The sequence below is a fragment of the Kogia breviceps genome, chromosome 15 (genome assembly GCF_026419965.1).
Source record: "Kogia breviceps isolate mKogBre1 chromosome 15, mKogBre1 haplotype 1, whole genome shotgun sequence".
In the NCBI taxonomy this organism is placed as follows: Eukaryota; Metazoa; Chordata; class Mammalia; order Artiodactyla; family Physeteridae; genus Kogia; species Kogia breviceps.
This window is the reverse complement of record NC_081324.1, coordinates 81,850,570-81,872,711: the sequence shown is the minus strand read 5'-3', so window position 1 is coordinate 81,872,711 and position 22,142 is coordinate 81,850,570. Positions and strand designations below refer to the sequence as shown.

The 22,142-nt window shown below is 36.7% G+C and overlaps 1 protein-coding gene across 12 annotated transcripts in view; it reads left to right on the top strand.

Moving 5' to 3' along the window:
* The window catches only part of IFT81 (intraflagellar transport 81), a 190,913-nt gene that overhangs the window by 153,389 nt on the left and 15,382 nt on the right, over positions 1-22,142 (top strand). For all 12 annotated transcript variants that reach the window (XM_067015032.1, XM_067015037.1, XM_067015036.1 and 9 more), the window contains 3 exons: positions 6,850-6,999; positions 13,491-13,619; positions 14,711-14,800. In XM_067015032.1, the coding sequence (XP_066871133.1) occupies positions 6,850-6,999; positions 13,491-13,619; positions 14,711-14,800 (369 nt within the window). The remainder of the gene's footprint in view (positions 1-6,849; positions 7,000-13,490; positions 13,620-14,710; positions 14,801-22,142) is intronic.

The following is a 22,142-nucleotide window of genomic DNA, read 5'->3' as shown; positions in this document are numbered from 1 at the left end:
TTCTAAATTATGTATCCCTCACTCTCAGTGGTGTATAGATGTTCTACTTCCCCCACATCTTCAACAACACTTAGTATTGAAGGACTTTATTTTTGCTAATTGGGTAGGTATTACAATGGTATCTTAGTGTGGTTTTAATTTGCATTACTAATTTGATTACAGATGAGGTCAAACGTCTTTTAATATGCTTATTGGCCATTTTGGATGTTCTTTTCTATGAAGTGACTATTCAAGTATTTTATCCATTTTTCTATTGGATTATTTGCCTTTCATTGATTTGTAGGTTTAATTTATGTATTTTTGGATACAAATTCTCTATTAGATTAATGTGTTGTAAATATATTCTCCCAACTTGTGACTTATATTCTTAATATCTTAATATATATTTTGATGAACAAAAGTTCTCAATTTTAGCAAAGTCAAGTTTATCAACATCTATTTTCAGTTTGTGCTTTTTTTGTGTTTTATTTAAGAAATCCTTTACTATCTCAATAATCATAGTAATATTTTCCTATATTTTAGATTTTTAGTTCTGGCTTTCACATATAAGTCTGTAATCCAGTTGGAATTGATTTTTATGTGTTGTGAAGTAAGGGGTCCAATAATTGAATATTCTATTCTTTTTTTAATTGAAGTATAGTTGTTAGTCTCAGTGTTAGTTGTACAGCAAAGAGCAAAGTGATTCAGTTATATATATATGTTCCAGATTCTTTTCCATTATAGGTTATTACAAGATATTAAATATATTTCCCTGTGCTATACAGTAAATCCATGTTATCTATTTTATATATAGTGTTGTGTACCTGTTAATTCCATAGTCCTAATTTACCACGCCCCCTTCCCCTTCAGTAACCATAAGTTTGTTTTCTGTGTCTACGAGTCTGTTTCTATATTGTAAATGAGTTCCTTTGTATCATAGTTTACATTCCACATGTAAGTGATATCATATGATATTTGTCTTTCTCTGACTGACTTCACTTAGTATGATAATCTCTAGGTCTATCCATGTTGCTGCAAATGGTAGTATTTCATTCTTTGGTATTCACAGTATTTCATTCTATGGCTGAGTAATATTCCATTGTGTATATATACCACATTTCTTTATCCATTCATCTGCTGATGGACGCTTAGGTTGCGTCCATATTTTGGCTATTGTAAATACTGCTGCTATGAACATTGGGGTGCATATGTCTTTTAAAAATTTTTATTTATTTATTTTTGGCTACATTGGGTCTTCGTTGCTGTGTGAGGGGCCCCCTCTAGCTGCAGCAAGCGGGGGAGCTACTCTTCATTGCGGTGCGGGGACCTCTCACTGCAGTGGCCTCTCCTGTTGCGGCGCACGGGCTCTAGGCTCACGGGCTCAGCAGTTGTGGCTTGCGGGCTCTAGAGCACAGGCTCAGTAGTTGTGGCACACGGGCCTAGCTGCCCCGCGGCATGCAGGATCCTCCCGGACCAGGGCTTGAACCTGTGTCCCCTGCACTGGCAGGCAGACCCTCAACCACTGCTCCACCAGGGAAGCCCCTTGTGTCTTTTTGAATCAGAGTTTCTTCTGGATATATACCCAGGAGTGGGATTGCTGGATCATATGGTAACTCTATTTTTAGTTTTTTATGGAACCTCCATGCTGTTCTCCATAGTGGCTGCACCAATTTACATTCCCACCAACAGTGTAGGAGGGTTCCCTTTTCTCCACACCATCTCCAGCATTTATTATTTGTAGACTTTTTGATGATGGCCATTCTAACTGGTGTGGGGTGATACCTCATTGTAGTTTTGATTTGCATTTCTCTAATAATTAACGATATTGAGCATCTTTTCATGTGCCTGTTGGCCATCTGTATGTCTTCCTTAGAGAAATTTAGGTCTTCTGCCCATTTTGTGATTGGATTTTTGTTTTTTTTTAATATTGAGCTGTATGAGCTGTTTGTATATTTTAGAAATTAAGCCCTTGTCAGCCACATCATTTGCAGATATTTTCTCCCATTTCATAGGTTGTCTTTTCATTTTGTTTATGGTTTCTTTTGCTATGCAAAAGCTTATAAGTTTGATTAGGTCCCATATGTTTCTTTTACTTCTTTTGTCTTGGGAGACTAAACTAAGAAAACATTGCTACAGTTTACATCAGCGAATGTTTTGCCTATGTTCTCTTCTAGAAGTTTTACAGTGTCATGTCTTATATTTAAGTCTTTAAGCCATTTTTAGTTTATTTTTGTATATGGTGTGAGGGCTGGGGTAATACAGCTCTCCAGCTTTCCCAACACCACTTCCTGAAGAGATTGTCCCTTCTCCATTGTATATTCTTGCCTCCTTTGTTAAAGATTAATTGACCATAGGTATGTGAATTTATTTCTGGGCTCTCTATTCTGTTCCACTGATCCATGTCTTTTTTTGTGCCAATACCATGCTGTTTTGATTACTGTAGCTTTGTAGTATTGTCTGTAGTCTGGGAGGGTTACACCTGCAGTTTAGTTCTTTTTCCTTAGGATTGCTTTGGCAATTCTAGATCCTTTGTAGTTCCATATAAATTTTAGGATTATTTGTTCTAGTTCCGTGAAAAATGTCATGGGTAATTTCATAGGGATCACATTGAATCTGTAGATTGCTTTGGGTAGTATGGCCATTTTAACAATATTGATTCTTCCAATACAAGAGCATGGGATATCTTTCTGTTTTTTGGAATCATCTTCAGTTTCCTTTTTCAGTGTTTTATAGTTCTCAGCATATAGGTCTTTCACCTCCTTGGTTAGGTTTATTCGTAGGTTTTTAATTTTTGGATGTTATTTCATTTTATTTTCTTATTTATTTTATTTTATTTTATTTTTTTGGCCGTACCACATGGCTTATAGCATCTTAGTTCCTTGACCTGGGATTGAACCTGGAGTCCTAACCACTGTACTGCCAGGGAATTCCCTTGACGTGATTTTAAACAGAATTTTTTTTTTAACTTTCCCTTTCTGATATTTCATTGTTAGTGTAAAGAAATACAACAGATTTCTGTATATTAGTCTGGTATTCTGCTACCTTGCTGAATTCACTGATGAGTTCTAATAATTTTTGTGTGAAGTCTTTAGGGTTTTCTATGTAGAGTATCATGTCACCTACATATAATGACAATTTTACCTCCTCCCTTCCAATTTGGATACCTTTTATTTCTTTTTCTTGTTTGATTGCTGTGGCTAAGACTTCCAATACTATGTTCAATAAAAGTGGTGAGAGTGAGCATACTTGTTCCAGAATTTAGTGGGAAGGCTTTCAGCTTCTGGGTGTGGGTTTGTCATAAATGGGTTTATTGTGTTGAGATATGTCCCCTTCTATACCCACTTTGGTGAGAATTTTTTATCATGAATGGATATTGAATTTTATCAGATGCTTTTTCTACATCTATTTATATGATCATGTGGTTTTTGTCTTTTGTTGATGTGGTGTTATCACATTGATTGATTTGCATATGTTGAACCATCCTTGCATCCCTGGAATGAATCCAACTTGATCACATGTATGATCCTTTTTATGTGTTGTTGGATTTGGTTTGCTAATGAGTATTCTATTCTTTTTCCTCAGATTTATCATGCCAGCAATGTACATAAACAAAATCCCTTTGAGATCGTTAATAAAGGGTTCCTGAGACCCAAAAGTTTGAAAATCACTATTACAGATCCACAAGAAGGGCTCCAATTAAAAAATGAGCCAAAGACAGGCATATCATTTTTAAAAATCCACACAAATGCACATTAACATGGCAAAAAGTGAAGTTCCCTAATAAAGAAATGCAAACAAAATGTAAGATACTATTCTGCTTATTAACATGACAATTATAAACAGTACTATAAATAGCCTTTGAAGGGCAGTTTGGTGGAAGGTATCAAAACCCAATAAAAATTAAAAAAATAAAACTAAGTTAAGGACTTCCCTGGTGGTGCAGTGGTTGAGAGTCTGCCTGCCGATGCAGGCGACACGGGTTCGTGCCCCGTTCCGGGAAGATCCCACATGCCGCAGAGTGGCTGGGCCTGTGAGCCATGGCTGCTGAGCCTGCATGTCCGGAGCCTGTGCTCCGCAAAGGGAGAGGCCACAACAGTGAGAGGCCCGCGTACCACAAAAAACAAACAAACAAACAAAAAAACTAAGTTAAAAAAAAAATTTCCCTCTAACCATTTTTGGGAGTATGGCCTATAGAAATTATTAAGAATGTGTCTGAAGACTTAGCTTCAATATTTTTATCATGGTTTTTTTTCTACACTAATCTGAAAGTTCAAAAATAACCTAAAATCCAAATGATAGTTAGAAAAAACTTCCAATGGAAGAAAATCATGGATAATGCATTTTTTTCCCTCTAATTCAGTCTAAGGTAATAGAACCCTTAGAGTGCTTTGATGGCCACCTATTGCTTAATTTTATGGAACTGTCATTAATCTGACCCTGACTCCCTTTCCCCTAGGTAGTTTGTCCAGTGAATGCCAAATAATAACCAATCAGCATAGAGCACATTGAGTAATCAGTAGGTTTGTTCTTTCACCAAAAACATTTATAGCTTTTAGCTTTTAAAAATAGTTCCAAAGCACAGCAAGATAGAGAAGGGGAAGATTGCCCTAGATAATACAGAGAATAGCAGATGAACAGGATTGATTTCATCTTGGGCACTTTGCCCAGGACACTTTTAATAGAACATATAGTTAGTCTGGGGATTCTGAATCTGTGGTTATGTCAGGCTTACACATTTATTCTTTAAAAGGAAAAATTGGAAGTAATTAGATTCTAGGTACGTTGGTATGACTTAAATTTTTTAAACTGTTTCTGTAATACAGCCATTGATAATTTTGCTTTTTGTGGGCTGGATTCCTTAATATTAAAACTAACTTAGTCATGAACAGAAAAATATTTTGAACTTTCTTCCTCTAAAACACAATGTGTTCCTCATTTCTTTCAAAGTTTAAGTCAAGTTTAAAAAAGATGTCTAAACTAGGAATTAGAGGGTTATTTTTATGTGAAGAATTTTTAATCTTACTATTTTTAAGGACTTTGTATATTCAGGAATCAATCAAGTCTTTAAGAAAAAAAACCCCTAAATTTTAGAAATGTTCTCCTTCCTATTTTGCTACCTTACAATTTATAATTACTGACCTTAGATTTAGCCTTTAAAATTAGAAGGTAAAATACCATATGATAATAGAGCTTGCATTGGGATAGTGTCTTTGAGTGAAATTTTTCCTTTTTTCTGTTTTCTAAAATTTCAGTAATACATTCATTACTTTTATTATTTATAAAATTATTTATAACCCCCCCCAATTATCCTTGTAAAGAATTGGGCATTTAAAAGGCTAAGATTATCAAAAGAATTTTCTCATATTAGGTAATATGGAGGCTTACTTTTGTTTTGAAGTGATGCGTTTAAGTATAATAAGCCAGATTCTTACTATGGACATTTTAAAAATAATGTAGTTAATAAAAGGTTAGAGCAGAAAAAATTATTTTATGTAGTAAAAAGTCTTAGTACTAATGGTACATAAGAGAAAGTGATTTTTTTTTATGTGTTACGTTCTGTTTCAGGAATACCAGAAAATTTTCACATTTGCTTCTCATATTGAGCAATACTTTTAATGTGCCAGTGCCTTGGGACCTTTACACCTGCTGTTTCCTCTACTTGAAATGCTCTTCCTTGCTTCTTCCTCCTTCCTCTAATGTATTCCCGCTACTTCAGTCTTGGCTTAAATTATTTTTGAGAAACTTGTCAAAACCCACCTCCCTAAAACCCAACCCCACATTTCCTACCTTCATCACAACCCAGTTTAAACTCCTGTTACTTATTCTCAGGGTCCCTTCACTGCTTCATAATGTTCACCGTGGTTGTGAACATCAGTTCAGTGTTTACTTCCCCCACTATTCCTTAAGCTTGATGAGGGCAGGACATCCGAGCATCTTGTTTAGCATTGTATTCTCTGTGTCTGGCACAGTGCCTAGTACATAATAGTTAATAAATAGTACTTGTCAAATGAATTCCTTTAAATATTCACTTCACTTGCTTTTCCAAACTCTTGTTGGTATTATTTAATAACGGGGTCTTTCCATTAGAGTAGTTATAACTTTAATATCATTAGTAGGTAAATAGCTGAATTAAGCAACTGAGTTCCCACTAATTTGGAATGGTTTTAGCTTTTTAACATTTGGGATGAGCTTCAGATGCTTCTTAGGGTATATAGTCACAGTACCTTTCTTAAATGATAAATAGTAGCTACAAGTGTTGACTATTCTGGTTGGCTATTTTAACCCCAGTAGATCCAGTGCCACCAAAATAGTACAGTACATAAGAGATATCATGATAAGACCACAACCAGAAATGGCCTTCTACTTTCTTCTTCTTCTTTTTTAATATTTATTTATTTATTTATTTTGGCTGTGCCGGATCTTAGTTGCACATGCAGACTTCTTAGTTGCAGTATGCATGCTGGATCTAGTTCCCTTACCAGGGATTGAACCCCGGCCCCCTGCATTGGGAGCATGGAGTGTTACCCACTGAACCACCAGGGAAGTCCCTTCTTCTTCTTTTTAACCTTTTTACTTTTATAGTGTTGAGGTTTCTGTTTTCCTAATCCTTATTTGTAAAGCCCAAAATAAATAGCTTTTGTATAATGATTTACAGTGTTTAATGGGTCCAAAAAATAAAAACATACACAAAGTATTTTAACTGAACAGTTAGTCTTTCCAACTTTTCTAATAAAACTAAGTTATTATTATATTCTTGTGACCCACATGTAGGATGGTAGAAAAGAAAATTTTTCTAATACACTGAAGTTATATATGATATTTAGCAACTACTTTTCTACTTATTCAACTACATGTTGTGTTCTTTTACAGTTCAAACGATATGTCAGTAAACTTCGAAGCAAGAGTACAGTTTTCAAAAAGAAGCATCAGATAATAGCTGAATTTAAAGCTGAATTTGGTCTCTTGCAGAGGACAGAAGAACTTCTTAAGCAACGTCATGAAAATATTCAACATCAGTTGGTAATACAGTGTTATCTTGGGGTTCTAAAAGTACAAATGCCAGGAGGTTTATAGGTTATAGCTTTTTACTGAGGTCATTGCTTTTATTAGAAAAACCATAAAATTATTCATTTTCTCTGATTAATTACAGAGATGACATAAAAGCCAATGTTTTATATTTTACTGTAGCAGTAGGCACTAACTTTTTTATGTGTTCTGACTTTGGGGTAATTAATAGAAGTTGAATTCTATTCAGTAGGTTTTTCTTTTGGTTAGCTAGTTAATATGACCAAAATGATCATACCAAGAGATTGACTATAAAATAATTTACTTATCGTGGCCTGCTGGGCAGAAATCTAAGCAGCCACTTCCATGGAGCTTTGGAAAGAAGTATCCAGGGAGGGTTCTATATGGAAGTTTGCCTGCAGGCTTGTTCCTTATATATTTGTGCCTTGGTTGTCAGAAAAAAGTTAAACCCAGAGAAATCCCTCTAGCAGCAAAGCTGTTCTCATCATGGGTACCAGTTCCTCTGAGTTTTCTTGATTTGGCTTTTGTTTTTCTTTTACCCATGGGGAAATGATTTCATCAGGATGTTGGCTTACCAGCTAGCAATAATCTGGTAGAGGTGAATGAAATTTCAACCAGTTGTAATTAGCTGGCAATATGAACTTTTCTGTCTCATGCTGTTGAATATTGTTTGCTTCTAGGGAACTTAAGATTGAAACTTTACAGTGCATCAAACATAGATTCTAACAGCACTAAATATAGATTGTAACAGCACTTTTCAAATTGATATGTAGTAACTGCATTATTGCTCCCTTTAAAATATCTTCTCATTTTCATTGTGATTTCTTTGACCTATAGTTATTGCTTAAAACCAAACATTTGGGGATTTTCTAGTTACCTTTCTGTTATTGATTTCTAGCTTATTTCTGCTGTAACCAGGAAACATACTCTGTGATTTCAGTCCTTTGAAATTTTTGAATGTTGCATTATGGCCCAGCATGTGGTCTGTTTTGATCATTGTTCCATGTGCAGTTGAGAAGAATATATATTCTGCAGTTGTTGGGGATGGTGTTCCATAAAAGTCAATTCAGTCCAGTATGTTAACCATGATACTCAAATCTTCTATGTTTCTTTGTTTTTTTTTAACATCTTTATTGGAGTATAATTGCTTTACCATGGTATGTTAGTTTCTGCTTTATAACAGAGTGAATCAGCTATACATATACACATATCCCCATATCTCCTCCCTCTTGCGTCTCCCTCTCACCCTTCCTATCCCACCCCATAGGTGCTCATACAGCACGGAGCTCATCTCCCTGTGCTATGTGGCTGCTTCCCACTAGCTATCGATTTTACATTTGGTAGTGTATATATGTCCATGACACTCTCTCACTTCGTCCCAGCTTACCCTTCCCCCTCCCCGTGTCCTCAAGTCCATTATCTACATCTACGTCTTTATTCCTGTCCTGCCGCTAGGTTCTTCAGAACCTTTTTTTTTTTTTTTATGATTCCATATATATGTTAGCATACGGTATTTGTTTTTCTCTTTCTGACTTACTTCACTCTGTATGACAGACTCTAGGTCCATCCACCTCACTACGAATAACTCAATTTTGTTTCTTTTTATGGCTGAGTAATATTCCATTGTATATATGTGCCACATCTTCTTTATCCATTCATCTGTCAATGGATACTTAGGTTGCTTCCATGTCCTGGCTATTGTAAATAAAGCTGCAATGAACATTCTGGTACATGACTCTTTTTGAATTATAGTTTTCTCAGGGTATGTGCCCAATGGTGGGATTGCTGGGTTGTATGGTAGTTCTATTTTTAGTTGGTATTTTTTTTTTTTTTTTTTTTTTTTTTTTTTGCGGAACATGGGCCTCTCACTATTGTGGCCTCTCCCATTGCGGAGCACAGGCTTCAGACGCACAGGCTAAGTGGCCATGGCTCATGGGCCTGGCCACTCCACAGCATGTGGAATCTTCCCAGACTGGGGCATGAACCCGTGTCCCCTGCATTGGCAGGCGGACTCTCAACCACTGCGCCACCAGGGAAGCCCTATTTTTAGTTTTTTAAGGAACCTCCATACTATTCTCCATAGTGGCTGTATCAATTTACATTCCCACCAACAGTGCAAGAGGGCTCCCTTTTCTCCACACCCTCTCCAGCATTTATTGTTTGTAGATTTTTTGTTGATGGCCATTCTGACTGGTGTGAGGTGATACCTCATTGTAGTTTTGATTTGCATTTCTCTAATGATTAGTGATGTTGAACATTCTTTCACGTGTTTGTTGGCTATCTGTATATCTTCTTTGGATAAATGTCTATTTAGGTCTTCAGCCCATTTTTGGATTGGGTTGTTTGTCTTTTTGATATTGAGCTGCATGAGCTGCTTGTAAATTTTGGAGATTAATCGTTTGTCAGTTGCTTCATTTGCAAATATTTCCTCCCTTTCAGAGGGTTGTCTTTTCGTCTTGTTTCTGGTTTCCTTTGCTGTGCAAAAGCTTTGAAGTTTCATTAGGTCCCATTTGTTTACTTTTGGTTTTATTTTCATTTCTCTAGGAGGTGGGTCAAAAAGGATCTTGCTGTGATTTATGTCATAGAGTGTTCTGCCTATGTTTTCCTCTAAGAGTTTTATAGTGTCTGGCCTTACATTTTGGTCTTTAATCCATTTTGAGTTTATTTTTGTGTATGGTGTTAGGGAGTGTTCTAATTTCATTCTTTTACATGTAGCTCTCCAGTTTTCCTAGCACCACTTATTGAAGAGGCTGTCTTTTCTCCATTGATAATTCTTGCCTCCTTTATCAAAAATAAGGTGGCCATATGTGTGTGGGTTTATCTCTGGGCTTTCTGTCCTGTTCCATTGATCTATATTTCTGTTTTTGTGCCAGTACCATACTGTCTTGATTACTGTAGCTTTGTAGTATAGTCTGAAGTCAGGGAGCCTGATTCCTCCAGCTCAGTTTTTCTTTCTCAAGATTGCTTTGGCTATTTGGGGTCGTTTTGTTTCCATACAAATTGTGAAATTTTTTTGTTCTAGTTCTGTGAAAAATGCCATTGGTAGTTTGATAGGGATTGCATTGAATCTGTAGATTGCTTCGGGTAGTATAGTCATTTTCACAATGTTGATTCTTCCAATCCAAGAACATGGTATATATCTCCATCTGTTTGTATCATCTTTAATTTCTTTCATCAGTGTCTTATAGTTTTCTGCATACAGGTCTTTTGTCTCCCTAGGTAGGTTTATTCCTAGGTATTTTATTCTTTTGGTTGGAATGGTAAATGGGAGTGTTTCCTTAATTTCTCTTTCAAGTTTTTCATCATTAGTGTATAGGAATGCAAGAGATTCCTGTGCATTAATTTTGTATCCTACTGCTTTACCAAATTCATTGATTAGCTCTAGTAGTTTTCTGGTAGCGTCTTTAGGATTCTCTCTGTATAGTATCATATCATCTGCAAACAGTGACAGCTTTACTTCTTCTTTTCTGATTTGGATTTTTAAAATTTTTTTTAAATTTCTTTTTCTTCTCTGATTGCTGTGGATAAAACTTCCAAAACTATGTTGAATAATAGTGGTGAGAGTGGGCAACCTTGTCTTGTTCCTGATCTTAGTGGAAATGGTTTCAGTTTTTCACCATTGAGAATGATGTTGGCTGTGGGTTTGTCATATATGGCCTTTATTATGTTGAGGTGAGTTCCTTCTATGCCTACTTTCTGGAGGGTTTTTATCATAAATGGGTGTTGAATTTTTCAAAAGCTTTTTCTGCATCTATTGAGATTATCATATGGTTTTTATCCTTCAGTTTGTTAATATGGTGTATCACATTAATTGATTTGCATATATTGAAGAATCCTTGCATCGCTGCAATAATCCCCACTTGATCATGGTGTACGATCCTGCATCGGCAGGTGAACTCTCAACCACTGTGCCACCAGGGAAGCCCCTGTATGATCCTTTTAATGTGCTGCCCCAGAGGGGCAGCGTTTATGACTGTCAGTCAACTTTGTTCCTCTCAGCAAACTCTCTTGAAGGAGATTCAAGCCTTCCATTGTCATGCCCACCATAACCCCTTCCACCTATATTCTGCCCTAGTTCACCAGTCTTAGCAATTGTACTTCTATAACATGCCTAGGACTAACGATACTCTGCTTGCCCCCAATGATAGGGCTCTCAGTTCCATTCACCCAGTGAGTTATCCTACTCTAGAAGCCCATCCTTGTAATTTGATCAGGTTATCTAGGTTCTCTCTAGAAGCAGAACCTAAAGCAAGAATTCTTATTCCTCCTCATGTGATTAATTCAGTGAGTGCTCTTAGGAAAAAAGAAATAAAGGAAACAGGATGAAGCAGGAGGAAAAAGTGGATTCAGTTGGAGTCCAATTTCATTCTGATTGCATCAGGAGCTCTGGAGCATAAATTGCATCACAAAGTTGGTCTCATCTTTAGGCAAGAGGGCTACCCCTTTGGACCTCTGTGTCAGTCAGTAATTTGCTATGGACCCTCTTACTACCACCCAAGAAGTGGTGTGATACAGTTCCTGTTAAACCAAGGTTACACTTTGAAGAAGGGACAGCTGTAAACCATCAAAATACCGATTCTCACAACAGCTAGGGGATGGGTATGCTGACACAATAAGCAGATTAGGGCAGAGCACCCACAGTATCCACTGAAAATATCCTGAGATTAGTGCATACAGATTCATTTTAGTTATCTTCCTGTTGGCAGTGTTTGACATAGTTCATAACTCCCTCTTTCTGTAAAATTTTTCTTTACTTGTCTTCTAGCACACTGCACCCTCCTTGTTTTTCCCTTACTAGCACTCCTGTTCCTACTCCCTGGCGGATTTCTTCTCATTTCTCCAAAGCCTAGATGTTTGAGTTCCCAGGCTTAGGCCTTGTTGGATCTCTTCTCTACCCTCACTCCCTTGGTGATCTTATTCTCTTATGGCTTTAAAGATATTGTCTGTGCAGACAACTCACAAATTTGTATCTCCAGCCTAGATTGCTTCTCAAATTCCAGTCTTGTGTATATAACATCTTGAACTCCCTTGGATTTCTACTAGAGATTTCTGATTTTTAACATGTCCAAAACTAAATTTCTGATCTTTACTACTCCCTCACCTGTTCCTCCCAAGTCCTCCTCATCTCAACAAATGGGCGCTCCATCCTCTCAGTTCTTCAGGCTGAAAATCTTGGAGTCATTCTTTACCCCTCACTTTCCCTCACACCCTACATCTAACCTGTCATAATATCTTGTTGGATCTATCTTCAAAATATATACAGAACCACTTATCACCTCTGCTGTTCCCACCTGATTTATGCTACCATCATCTCTAACTTGAATTATTGGAATAGTCTTCTAACTGGCTTCTCTGCCCCTACCCTTGCCCCTCTATAGTTTGATCTCAGCACAGATGTTAAAGTTTTCGTTTAATAATTCCTTTACTCTGGGGACTTCCCTGGAGGTCCAGTAGTTAAGACTCTGTGCTTCCAATGCGGAGAGCACAGGTTCGATCCCTGGTTGGGGAGCTAAGATCCCACATGCCGCACGGTGCAGCCAAAAAAAAAGAAATTCCTTTACTTGGAATCTTTCAGCAAGCCTCCCATTTCATTTAAAATAAGTCCAAGCTCTTTCAGTAGCCTAAAACATAAGGTAACGATATAATTTATCATCTAAACTAGGACACTTTTGAGAATGCAAAAGACAATAGATGTAAGCTGAGACTGTTGCAGCAAACCAGCTGAGTCCTGTATGATCCCTCCCCAACCTCCACCTCATTCTCACTCCGTTTTGAGCTCCTCCCATCGAGCTGTTTCTTGAAAAGTTCAGGTGTGCTCCTACCTCATGTCTTTTGCACTTGCTGATCCCCTGGGTATCTCTTTGGCTTACTCCCTCTCTTCCTTTAGGACTTTACTAGGTGTCATCTTCTCAGGAAGGACCTTCTCTAACCACCCTGTTTTTTAAGATTCCAACCCCACTCTTACCTCACACTATATGTATTTTACTTGTTTACCTATTGCCCGTTTACTATCACTAGGAGTTAGCTCTGTTTTGTTCACTGCAGCATATCTGGTGCCTAGAACTGTACTTGGCACATTAAGGTATGTAATACATATTGGATGAGTGAGCAAATATGTGCAGTTGATCACTTGAGAATTCATTCATTCACCAAATATTTAGTGAGTGCATCCTATGTTTGAGATTCTGTGCCAACTACATAGCATTATTCTAAAGTCTAAAATTATAACTACTTCCTATGCACCTGAAGATACCATAGTAAAACTTAGTATACGTTTATAACATATAAAGGAACGTAATTATTGTTGAAGTCAATAAAGATTGTTCTTTAGGATTCTAAACTACTTTATTTTTTTTACGACTTTATTGTTACCTATTAAATCTATATACTTCTTATGTTTCTGTATACTTCTTATGGAATCATCAAGGTTTTGACACCCATTTTGTGGACCCCATTTTTTACACCTATTTTATTCTTTACTTTAGCAAACTATTGAGGAGAAAAAGGGTATATCTGGATATAGTTACACCCAAGAAGAGCTAGAAAGAGTATCCGCCCTGAAGAGTGAAGTTGATGAAGTGAAAGGACGAACACTGGATGACATGTCTGAAATGGTGATTACCCAGGCTTTGTTTGTTTATTTGTTTTATTGTCTACCTCTGAGGCAGATATTTTTGTGTTCTGTTTTCAGTGAAACATTCAAATTTTCATTTATGTGCATTGTTTTCTTTACATTCTTTCATCTGTCTTTATCACTCTCTTTTGAATTTTCCATGCTAATGAGGTTGTTCAATTTTGTGGTTTTTGAAGTGTGTAAAAGTTACATAGCATTGGGAATTACCTGGCAGTCTAGTGGTTAAGACTCTGTGCTTCCATTGCAGGAGGCATGGGTTCAGTCCCTGGTCAGGGAACTAAGATCCACATGCTGCACAACTCGGCCAAAAAAAAAAAAGTTACATGGTATTAAAGAAATATTTAAGATAAAAAACACATTTTCCCAAATCATGCTACTTAATACAATTATTTCATTTTTGTGTATGTCCTTAGTATCTTTCTGTATTCAGGACTGCTATTCAGCCAGAATGCACAGATACAGCTTCATCAGGCATTAAAATGTTGAAATCTTTCACTACTTATTGGTAAATAGCTGCTGCCCCAAACTCTCAGAATATCCACCTCCACCTGTCTTGTCCACATTGGTCCCAGAACCCTCTGGATTTCACCACATTCTAACTCCTATAAAGATGAACATTTAGTATAGCAGAGGCCTCCAAGACCCTGTTCATCTCTATGGCTGGTGTCCATTCTGATTGGTCATTACTTATACCTTTTGGGTTATTAAGTATTTTGAATATCACTTCATCTATGTTTATGCGTATTTTATATAACCTACATAATTGTATACTTTTTACATAATACAAAGCTGTATAAAGGCAACTTTGTAATTTGTTTCAGTTATTCAGTGCTAGATTGTAAATATTTTCCCATAATGGTTTGCAGTGTTAATAATTGACATTTTGAACAGTTAAATGATATTCCTTCTTACTGAGGAATCAATACTTACTAAATGACTTCCCCATTGTTTGCCATTGAAGGAATTTATAGTTCTTTTCACTCATATATGACACTTCAATAAATATCTTTATGGTATTTTTGTTCTTTTGAATTCTTTTCTTAGCTGTCATATATTTTGCTTAAATGACAGGTAAAAAGACTAAATTCTCTGGTATCTGAAAAGAAATCAGCTCTAGCTCCAGTTATAAAAGAACTACGACAATTGCGTCAGAAATGTCAAGTAAGTGAATTTAATTTTGTGATACTTTTTTTTTAACATCCTTATTGGTGTATAATTGCTTTACAATGGTGTGTTAGTTTCTACTTTATAACAAAGTGAATCAGATATACATATACATATATCCCCATATCTCCTCCCTCTTGCTTCTCCCTCCCACCCTCCCTGTCCCACCCCCCCAGGTGGTAATTTTGTGATACTTTTAATACTCTCTCGTGTTCGGATGTATTAGTTAGAATCCCAAATATTTTACTTGGGTAATTTCTGGAAATAACTTATTATTTTTTATATGATTCTGCAAAAGAGAATAATAATGTGACCTACAACAGTTTTTGTTTAATTTATGCTGTTTGTTTTGTCATAAATTTTTGGCGGGGACAGGGGAGAGAAGGAGAGGAAGAAGTTTAAGCTAAAATCACAAGTGCAGCCAAGTGAGATTTTTGCTTTAAATCATACTCATGTCAGAGTTATGAAGTCACATTCTTCTGTGGCCAGGTAAAAATTCAGAGTCTGCCAACGAGTGGTGACAAGTTAAAGTTAGATTAATGAACTTGCTTTGCTGAGGAGCAGGATGGGGGGGCAAACCATGATGGCTTATGATTAAGTGATGAAATACAGTTACTTGGAAGCTAATTCCAGGCACTGCTTTAAAGATAAACTGTGAGAAGGTAAATGCCCTCCACAAATCGAGATCAAGTGGCCTTCGCCATTTGTCATTAACAATTGTTATTTTATCATTCTCCACGTAGTAATTTTAGGTTTGAATGTGAGCTGTACTGCATGTGCCTCAGGATGGAACTATAAAACTCTTCATGAATGCCATCCATCAGAGTCAGAGAAGCAGAGTGAGAAAACACACGGACTTTGCAATCAGATGGATATTGTTTCCTTTTTTATAGAAAATGCCATGGAGTCTGAGACAGGTTGAGTGACTTATCCAAAGAGAGAAGTAGGAAGTGAGAGAGTTGGGGCTTGACTCTAGCATCTCTAGCATCTTATTTTAAATCTCCTGCTTATTTCATTTTACACTCCTGCTGCCACGAAAGAAATGGAAGAGACAAGTCCCTGTTCTCTGGGGTTCATACTGTCATAGGTGAGATGGAACAAACACACGAGGAAATTAAGAAAAACAAAAGATAACCTAAGAACAATATAGAAAAAATATAATCAGAATCATATACTTAACTGATAAGGAAAAGGGAAGGAAATGAAGGAAAGAAGGAAATGAAATGATTGTCAGGAAAGGAAGATTTCAGAAAGGAGATTTTTGAGTGGGGTTTTCAGATTGAGGACATCAAGGATTGTTTTCATGGGTACTTTCTAAAGAATTGATTTTCTTAATGCTTTTCTTGAGTCAGCAACTTGCAGACAAAAGGAAACACTTATATGTATTTCTGGTGATGGTAAAATTTCTCCCTAATAGTAAAAATAAAATATATAATAAAATAAAATATAGTAAAATAAATCTGTTTGTAAATACAGGCATACTTCACTTTATTACATTTTTTACAAATTAAAGGTTTGTAGCAACCCTGTGTCAAGTAAGTCTATCGGTGCCATTTTTCCAACAACATTTGCTCACTTCATGTCTCTGTGTCACATTTTGGTAACTCTTGAAATATTTCAAACTTTTTCACTATTATATATTTGTTATGGTAATCTGTGCTCAGTGATCTTTGATGTTACTATTGCAAAAAAATTGATTTGCTGAAGACTCAGATGGTGGTTAGCATCTTTTAGCAATAAAGTATTTTAAAATATATACATTTTTAGACATCATGCTATTACACACTTAATAGACTACAGTATAGTATAAACATAAGTTTTATATGTACTGGGAAACCAAAAAATTTATGTGATTCGCTTTATTGCAATATTCACCTTTTTGCAGTGGTCTGGGGCAGAACCCACAATATCTCTAAGGTATGCCTGTAGTTCTTTCATTAAGTCCATTTACATTTTAAATGAGGAGTTTTATTGAAAGGATATTTAGAACATTAAAGGAAATATGCTGTTATGGAAATCCAAGGATCAGAACTATAGTCTCTCTGGAGCAGGTAGAGGTACTATACTTCTCTACCCGAGCATTTTGGTTCAGGGAAGCTTCAGGAACCTTAGCGGGAGCTTGTGAATAATGATGATGAATGTGATAGTAATAGCATTTATCAAGTGCTTTCTGTGTGCCAGGCATTGTTACATTACTCATTCAGGCCTCGTAACCACCCAGTTAGATAAACCACCCTTTACACAAATGAGCAAATAAAGGCACAGAGGGGTAAAGGACTTGCCCAAGGTTACACAGCTGGTAAATGGCAGAGCCAAGTTCTTCATACTCATACTACACCAATAACATGACTCAGTGAATCACTCTGTATTGGCTTCTCACTGTGCCTGCCACCAGCTGTGTGTCTGCCTGTGTTTCTTTTCTCCATCTTTTAGTTTCTCCTCATTCTTTGGATTGGCATACTGGTAACCTTAGCTCGCTTATGGCTCTTCGTTGTTCATATCTCACACTGTAGCCTTTCTCTCAACATACATGTTGAAGTTTTCACTATAACTGCCCTGTTTTCTCTGCCTTTTCTAATTTAAACTCCTGGTACAGCTCCCCTCTTTGGGGGGCAGTTTTCCACACCAGACTACCTCAGAGGTTACTGGCTACGCTCAGGTCAGACCGAGGATCCATCCTTAGTGTAGCCGGCTATGCTTGTGGGTGAGGGTCAGAGGAAAGCAGGCTGATATGGTACTAAATATGGCTGCCTAGAGATTTTGCCTTCTGGAGAGGCTATGGGTACTTGGGGTACTTTACTTCAGGGGTCCCCAACCCCCGGGCTGCAGACTGCTACTGGTCTGTGGCCTGTGAGGAACCGGGCCACAGAGGAGGAGGTGAGCAGCAGGCAAGCGAATGAAGCTTCATCTGCCACTCCCCATCGCTCCCCATCGCTGGCATCACCGCCTGAACCATCCCCGCCCTGCCCTGGTCCGTGGAAAAATTGCCTTCCTCGAAACTGGTCCCTGGTGCCAGAAAGGTTGGCGACTGCTGCTTAACATCTTTACTACGCCACCCATTATCCTATTATTAACAGCTGAACAGTGTTCATCTTTCATTTTATCCTTGTCCTCTTATATATCCTTTTTCTTTTCCTTCGGTACGCGGGCCTCTCACTGTCGCGGCCTCTCCCGTTGCGGAGCACAGGCTCCGGACACACAGGCCCAGCGGCCATGGCTCACGGGCCCAGCCGCTCCGCGGCACGTGGCATCTTCCCGGACCGGGGCACGAACCCGTGTCCCCTGCATCGGCAGGCGGTCTCTCAACCACTGCCCCATTTTAACCATTTTTAAGGCTACAGTTCAGCTGTATTAAAAACATTCACAGGGGCTTCAGGGGCTTCCCTGGTGGCGCAGTGGTGAGAGGCCCGCGTACCGAAGGAAAAGAAAAAAAAAAAGGTTAAAATGGTAAATTTTTTGTGTATTTTACCACAATTTAAAGATTCCTGGTTTTAAAAAAAAAAACACTTAAAATTATTCATTTTATCATTATTTTATGACTCTTTATTCCTTCCAGTGCTTTTTGTCTAGGAGCCTTATTTTGTTTGCCCTTAACGTAAGTGTGGCGGCTTTCTTATGATTAGTGTGGCTTGGTATGTCTTTTTATTTGTTCACTTTCAGCTTTCTATGTCCTTATTTTTCTCCTATGTAAGTCTCATAAATAGCAGATAGTTGGATTTTGTGTGGATATAGTTTCTTACATCCAGTTTGAGAATCTTTTTTTAAAAAAATTTTTATTGGACTATAATTGCTTTACAGTGTGAGAATCTGTCTTTTAATTGGTGAGTTTAGTCCCATTTACATTTACTTTTATTATTGATACATTGGAATTTATTTCTATTTTGTACATCCTATGTAATGTGCTTTTCTATGTTTCTTTTCCTCTTTCTGCCCTCTGTTGCACCAATCCTGTTTTCTTTATATTCTTTTTTCCCTTTATTTCCTTTTCTATCTTTGTCTATTCTGATATTGTTTACTCTTAAATTTTTAACATATTTTTCCTGCCTAAAGTTTATCAGCTGAACAGTTGTTAATCTCCTGAACAATACAGGAACCTTAGAATAATTTAACACCCTCTCCTGCCTGACACATGAGTTGTTATCCTGTGGTATTTTATTTCCATTTTATTTCTTCATCTCTAAAAGTGGTTGTCATGGTGGTCATTACTGTTGTAATTACTACTTCATACAGTCATTTCCTGTTTAGATTTACCCACATATTTAGCAGTTCTCACCATTGCTTCATGTACTTTATTCCTTACTTCTGGATTCAGTTTCCTTCTTCCTGAAATGAAATTTCCTTGTTTTATTTTTTTTTCTTTTAGTAGTTCTCTCAGTAAAGAATCATTGCCAAAAGTAAACCATCTTTGTTTTTCTTCTTAAATAGTGACTTGGTCAGAAAAAAAAATTATTTTCATTGCTTTCTGCTTTCTCTTGTTGTGTTGAGGGATCTGCTATCGGTTTAATTCTCATTTCTTTTTAGGTAATGTCTTCCCTATATTTAGTTTTAATTTTTGTTATAGTCACTAGTTTGTTTTATTATTTAGATTCCACAGAAAAGTAATATCATATAGTATTTGTCTTTCTCTTTCTGACTTATTTCACTAAGCATAGTAACCTCCAAGTTCATCCACGTTGTTGTAAATGGCAAAATTTCATTCTTTTTAATGGCTGAGTAGTATTCCATTCTGTGTGTGTGTGTGTGTGTGTGTGTGTGTGTGTGTGTGTGTGTACCACATCTTCTTTTTCCATTCATCTCTTGATCGACACTTAGGTTGCTTCCATGTCTTGGCTGTTGTAAATAATGCTGCTATGAACATTGGAATGCATATATCTTTTCAAATTAATGTTTTCATTTTCTTTGGATATATACTCAGGAGTAGAATTGCTGGATCATATGGTAGTTTTATTTTTAGTTTTTTGAGGAACCTCCATACTGTTTACCACAGTGGCTGCACCAATTCACATTCTCATCAAAAATGTACAAAGGTTCCCTTTTCTCCACATCCTTACCAATATTTGTTATTTGTGGTCTTTTTTGATGATAGCCATTCTGACAGGTGTGAGGTGATATCTCATTGTGGGTTTGATTTGTATTTCGCTGATGATTAATGATATTGAGCATGTTTTCATGTTCCTGTTGGCCATCTGTATATTTTCTTTGGAAAAATGTCTTTTCAGGTCTTCAGCCCATTTTTTTAACTGTTTTTTGTTTGAGTTATATGAGCTGTTTATATATTTTGGATATTAACCTCTTATCAATGATATCATTTGTAAATGTTTTCTCCCATTCAGTAGGTTATCTTCCGTTTTGTCCATGGTTTCCTCTGCTATGCAAAAGCTTTTAAGTTTAATTAGGTCCCATTGGTTTATTTTTGCTTTTATTTCCTTTGTTTTAAGAGACAGACTCAAAAAATATGGCTGTGATTTAGGTCAAAGAGTGTTTTCTTCTGGGAATGTTATGGTTTTTTTACATTTAGGTTTTTAATCCATTTTGAGTTTATTTTTCTTATTAGTTTTCTTTTGCTTTAACATCTTTATTGGAGTAAAATTACTTTACCACGGTGTGTTAGTTTCTGCTGTATAACAAAGTAAATCAGCTATACATATATCCCCATTTCTCCTCCCTCTCACCCTCCCTATCCCACCCCTTTAGGTGCTCACAAAGCACCGAGCTGATCTCCCTATGCTATGCGGCTGCTTCCCACTAGCTATCTATTTTACATTTGGTAGTGTATATATGTCCATGCCACTCTCTCACTTCGTCCCAGCTTACCCTTCCCCCTCCCCGTGTCCTCAAGTCCATTCCCTACATCTGCGTCTTTATTCCTGTCCTGCCGCTAGGTTCTTCACAACCTTTTTTTTTTTTTTTTCAGATTCCGTATGTATGTGTTAGCATACGGTATTTGTTTTTCTCTTTCTGACTTACTTCACTCTGTATGACAGACTCTAGGTCCATCCACCTCATTACAAATAACTCAATTTTGTTTCTTTTTATCGCTGAGTAATATTCCATTATATATATGTGCCACATCTTCTTTATCCATTCATCTGTCGATGGACACTTAAGTTGCTTCCATGTCCTGGCTATTGTAAATAGTGCTACAATGAACATTGTGGTACATGACTGTTTTTGAATTATGGTTTTCTCAGGGTATATGCCCAGTAGTGGGATTGCTGGGTCATATGGTAGTTCTATTTTTAGTTTTTTAAGGAACCTCCATACTGTTCTCCATAGTGGCTATATCAATTTACGTTCCTGCCAACAGTGCAAGAGGGTTCCCTTTTCCATTTTGAGTTTATTTTTGTACATGGTGTGAGGAAATGTTCCAATTTCATTCCTTTACACTTAGCTGTCCAGTTTTCCCAGCACCACTTATTGCAGAGACAGTCTTTTCTCAATTGTGTATTCTTGTCTCCTTTGTCATAGATTAGTTGGCCATTAAGTGTGTGGGTTTATTTCTGGGTTCTCTATTCTGTTCCATTGATCTATGTGTCTGTTTTTGTTGCCAGTACCATACTGTTTTGATTACCATAGTTTTGTAGTATAGTCTGAAGTCAGGGAGTATGATACCTCCAGCTCTATTCTACTTTCTGAAGATTGTTTTGGCTATTCAGGGTCTTTTGTGTTTCCATACAAGTTTTTAAATTATTTGTTCTAGTATGTGAAAAGTAACATTGGTATTTTGATAGGGATTGCCTTAAATCTGTAGATGGTTTTAATATTTTTATCTTTGTCTTTGGTGTTGTCCAGTTTCACTGCCATGATCTAAGTATAGATTTAGTTTTATGTGCTCTGCTGGAATCTGTGCTTTTTTGTCTCACATTAATTCTGGAAAAATTCTACATGATATCTTCAAATATTCTCTCCCCTGGTCTTTCTAGTCTGTTCTTCAGCAACTCCTGTTCGATATATGTTAGACATATTTATTCTGTTCCCTGTTGTTTAACCTCATTTTCATATTTTCATCTCTTTGTCTCTCTCTGTGATGAATTTTGGATAATTTCTTCAGCTCTGTTTTCTAGTTCATTCTTTTATCTCCTGAGCCAATCTTATGTTTATGTCACCTACTTAGTTTTTAATTTCAGTGACTTTTTTTTTCATTTTTGTCTATTTTTACTCACTGTGCCTTTTTTAGTCTTTTATTTTCAGTTCCTCCTTTACAACTTTAATTATTTTAAGCATATTTATTTAATAGACTTTCTTCTAGTATTCGAAGTTCCTGGAGATATAGTCCTGCTGTGTGTTTTATATCTTCTGATTCTCACTCATAATGGAATGATTGTTCCTTATATATTTA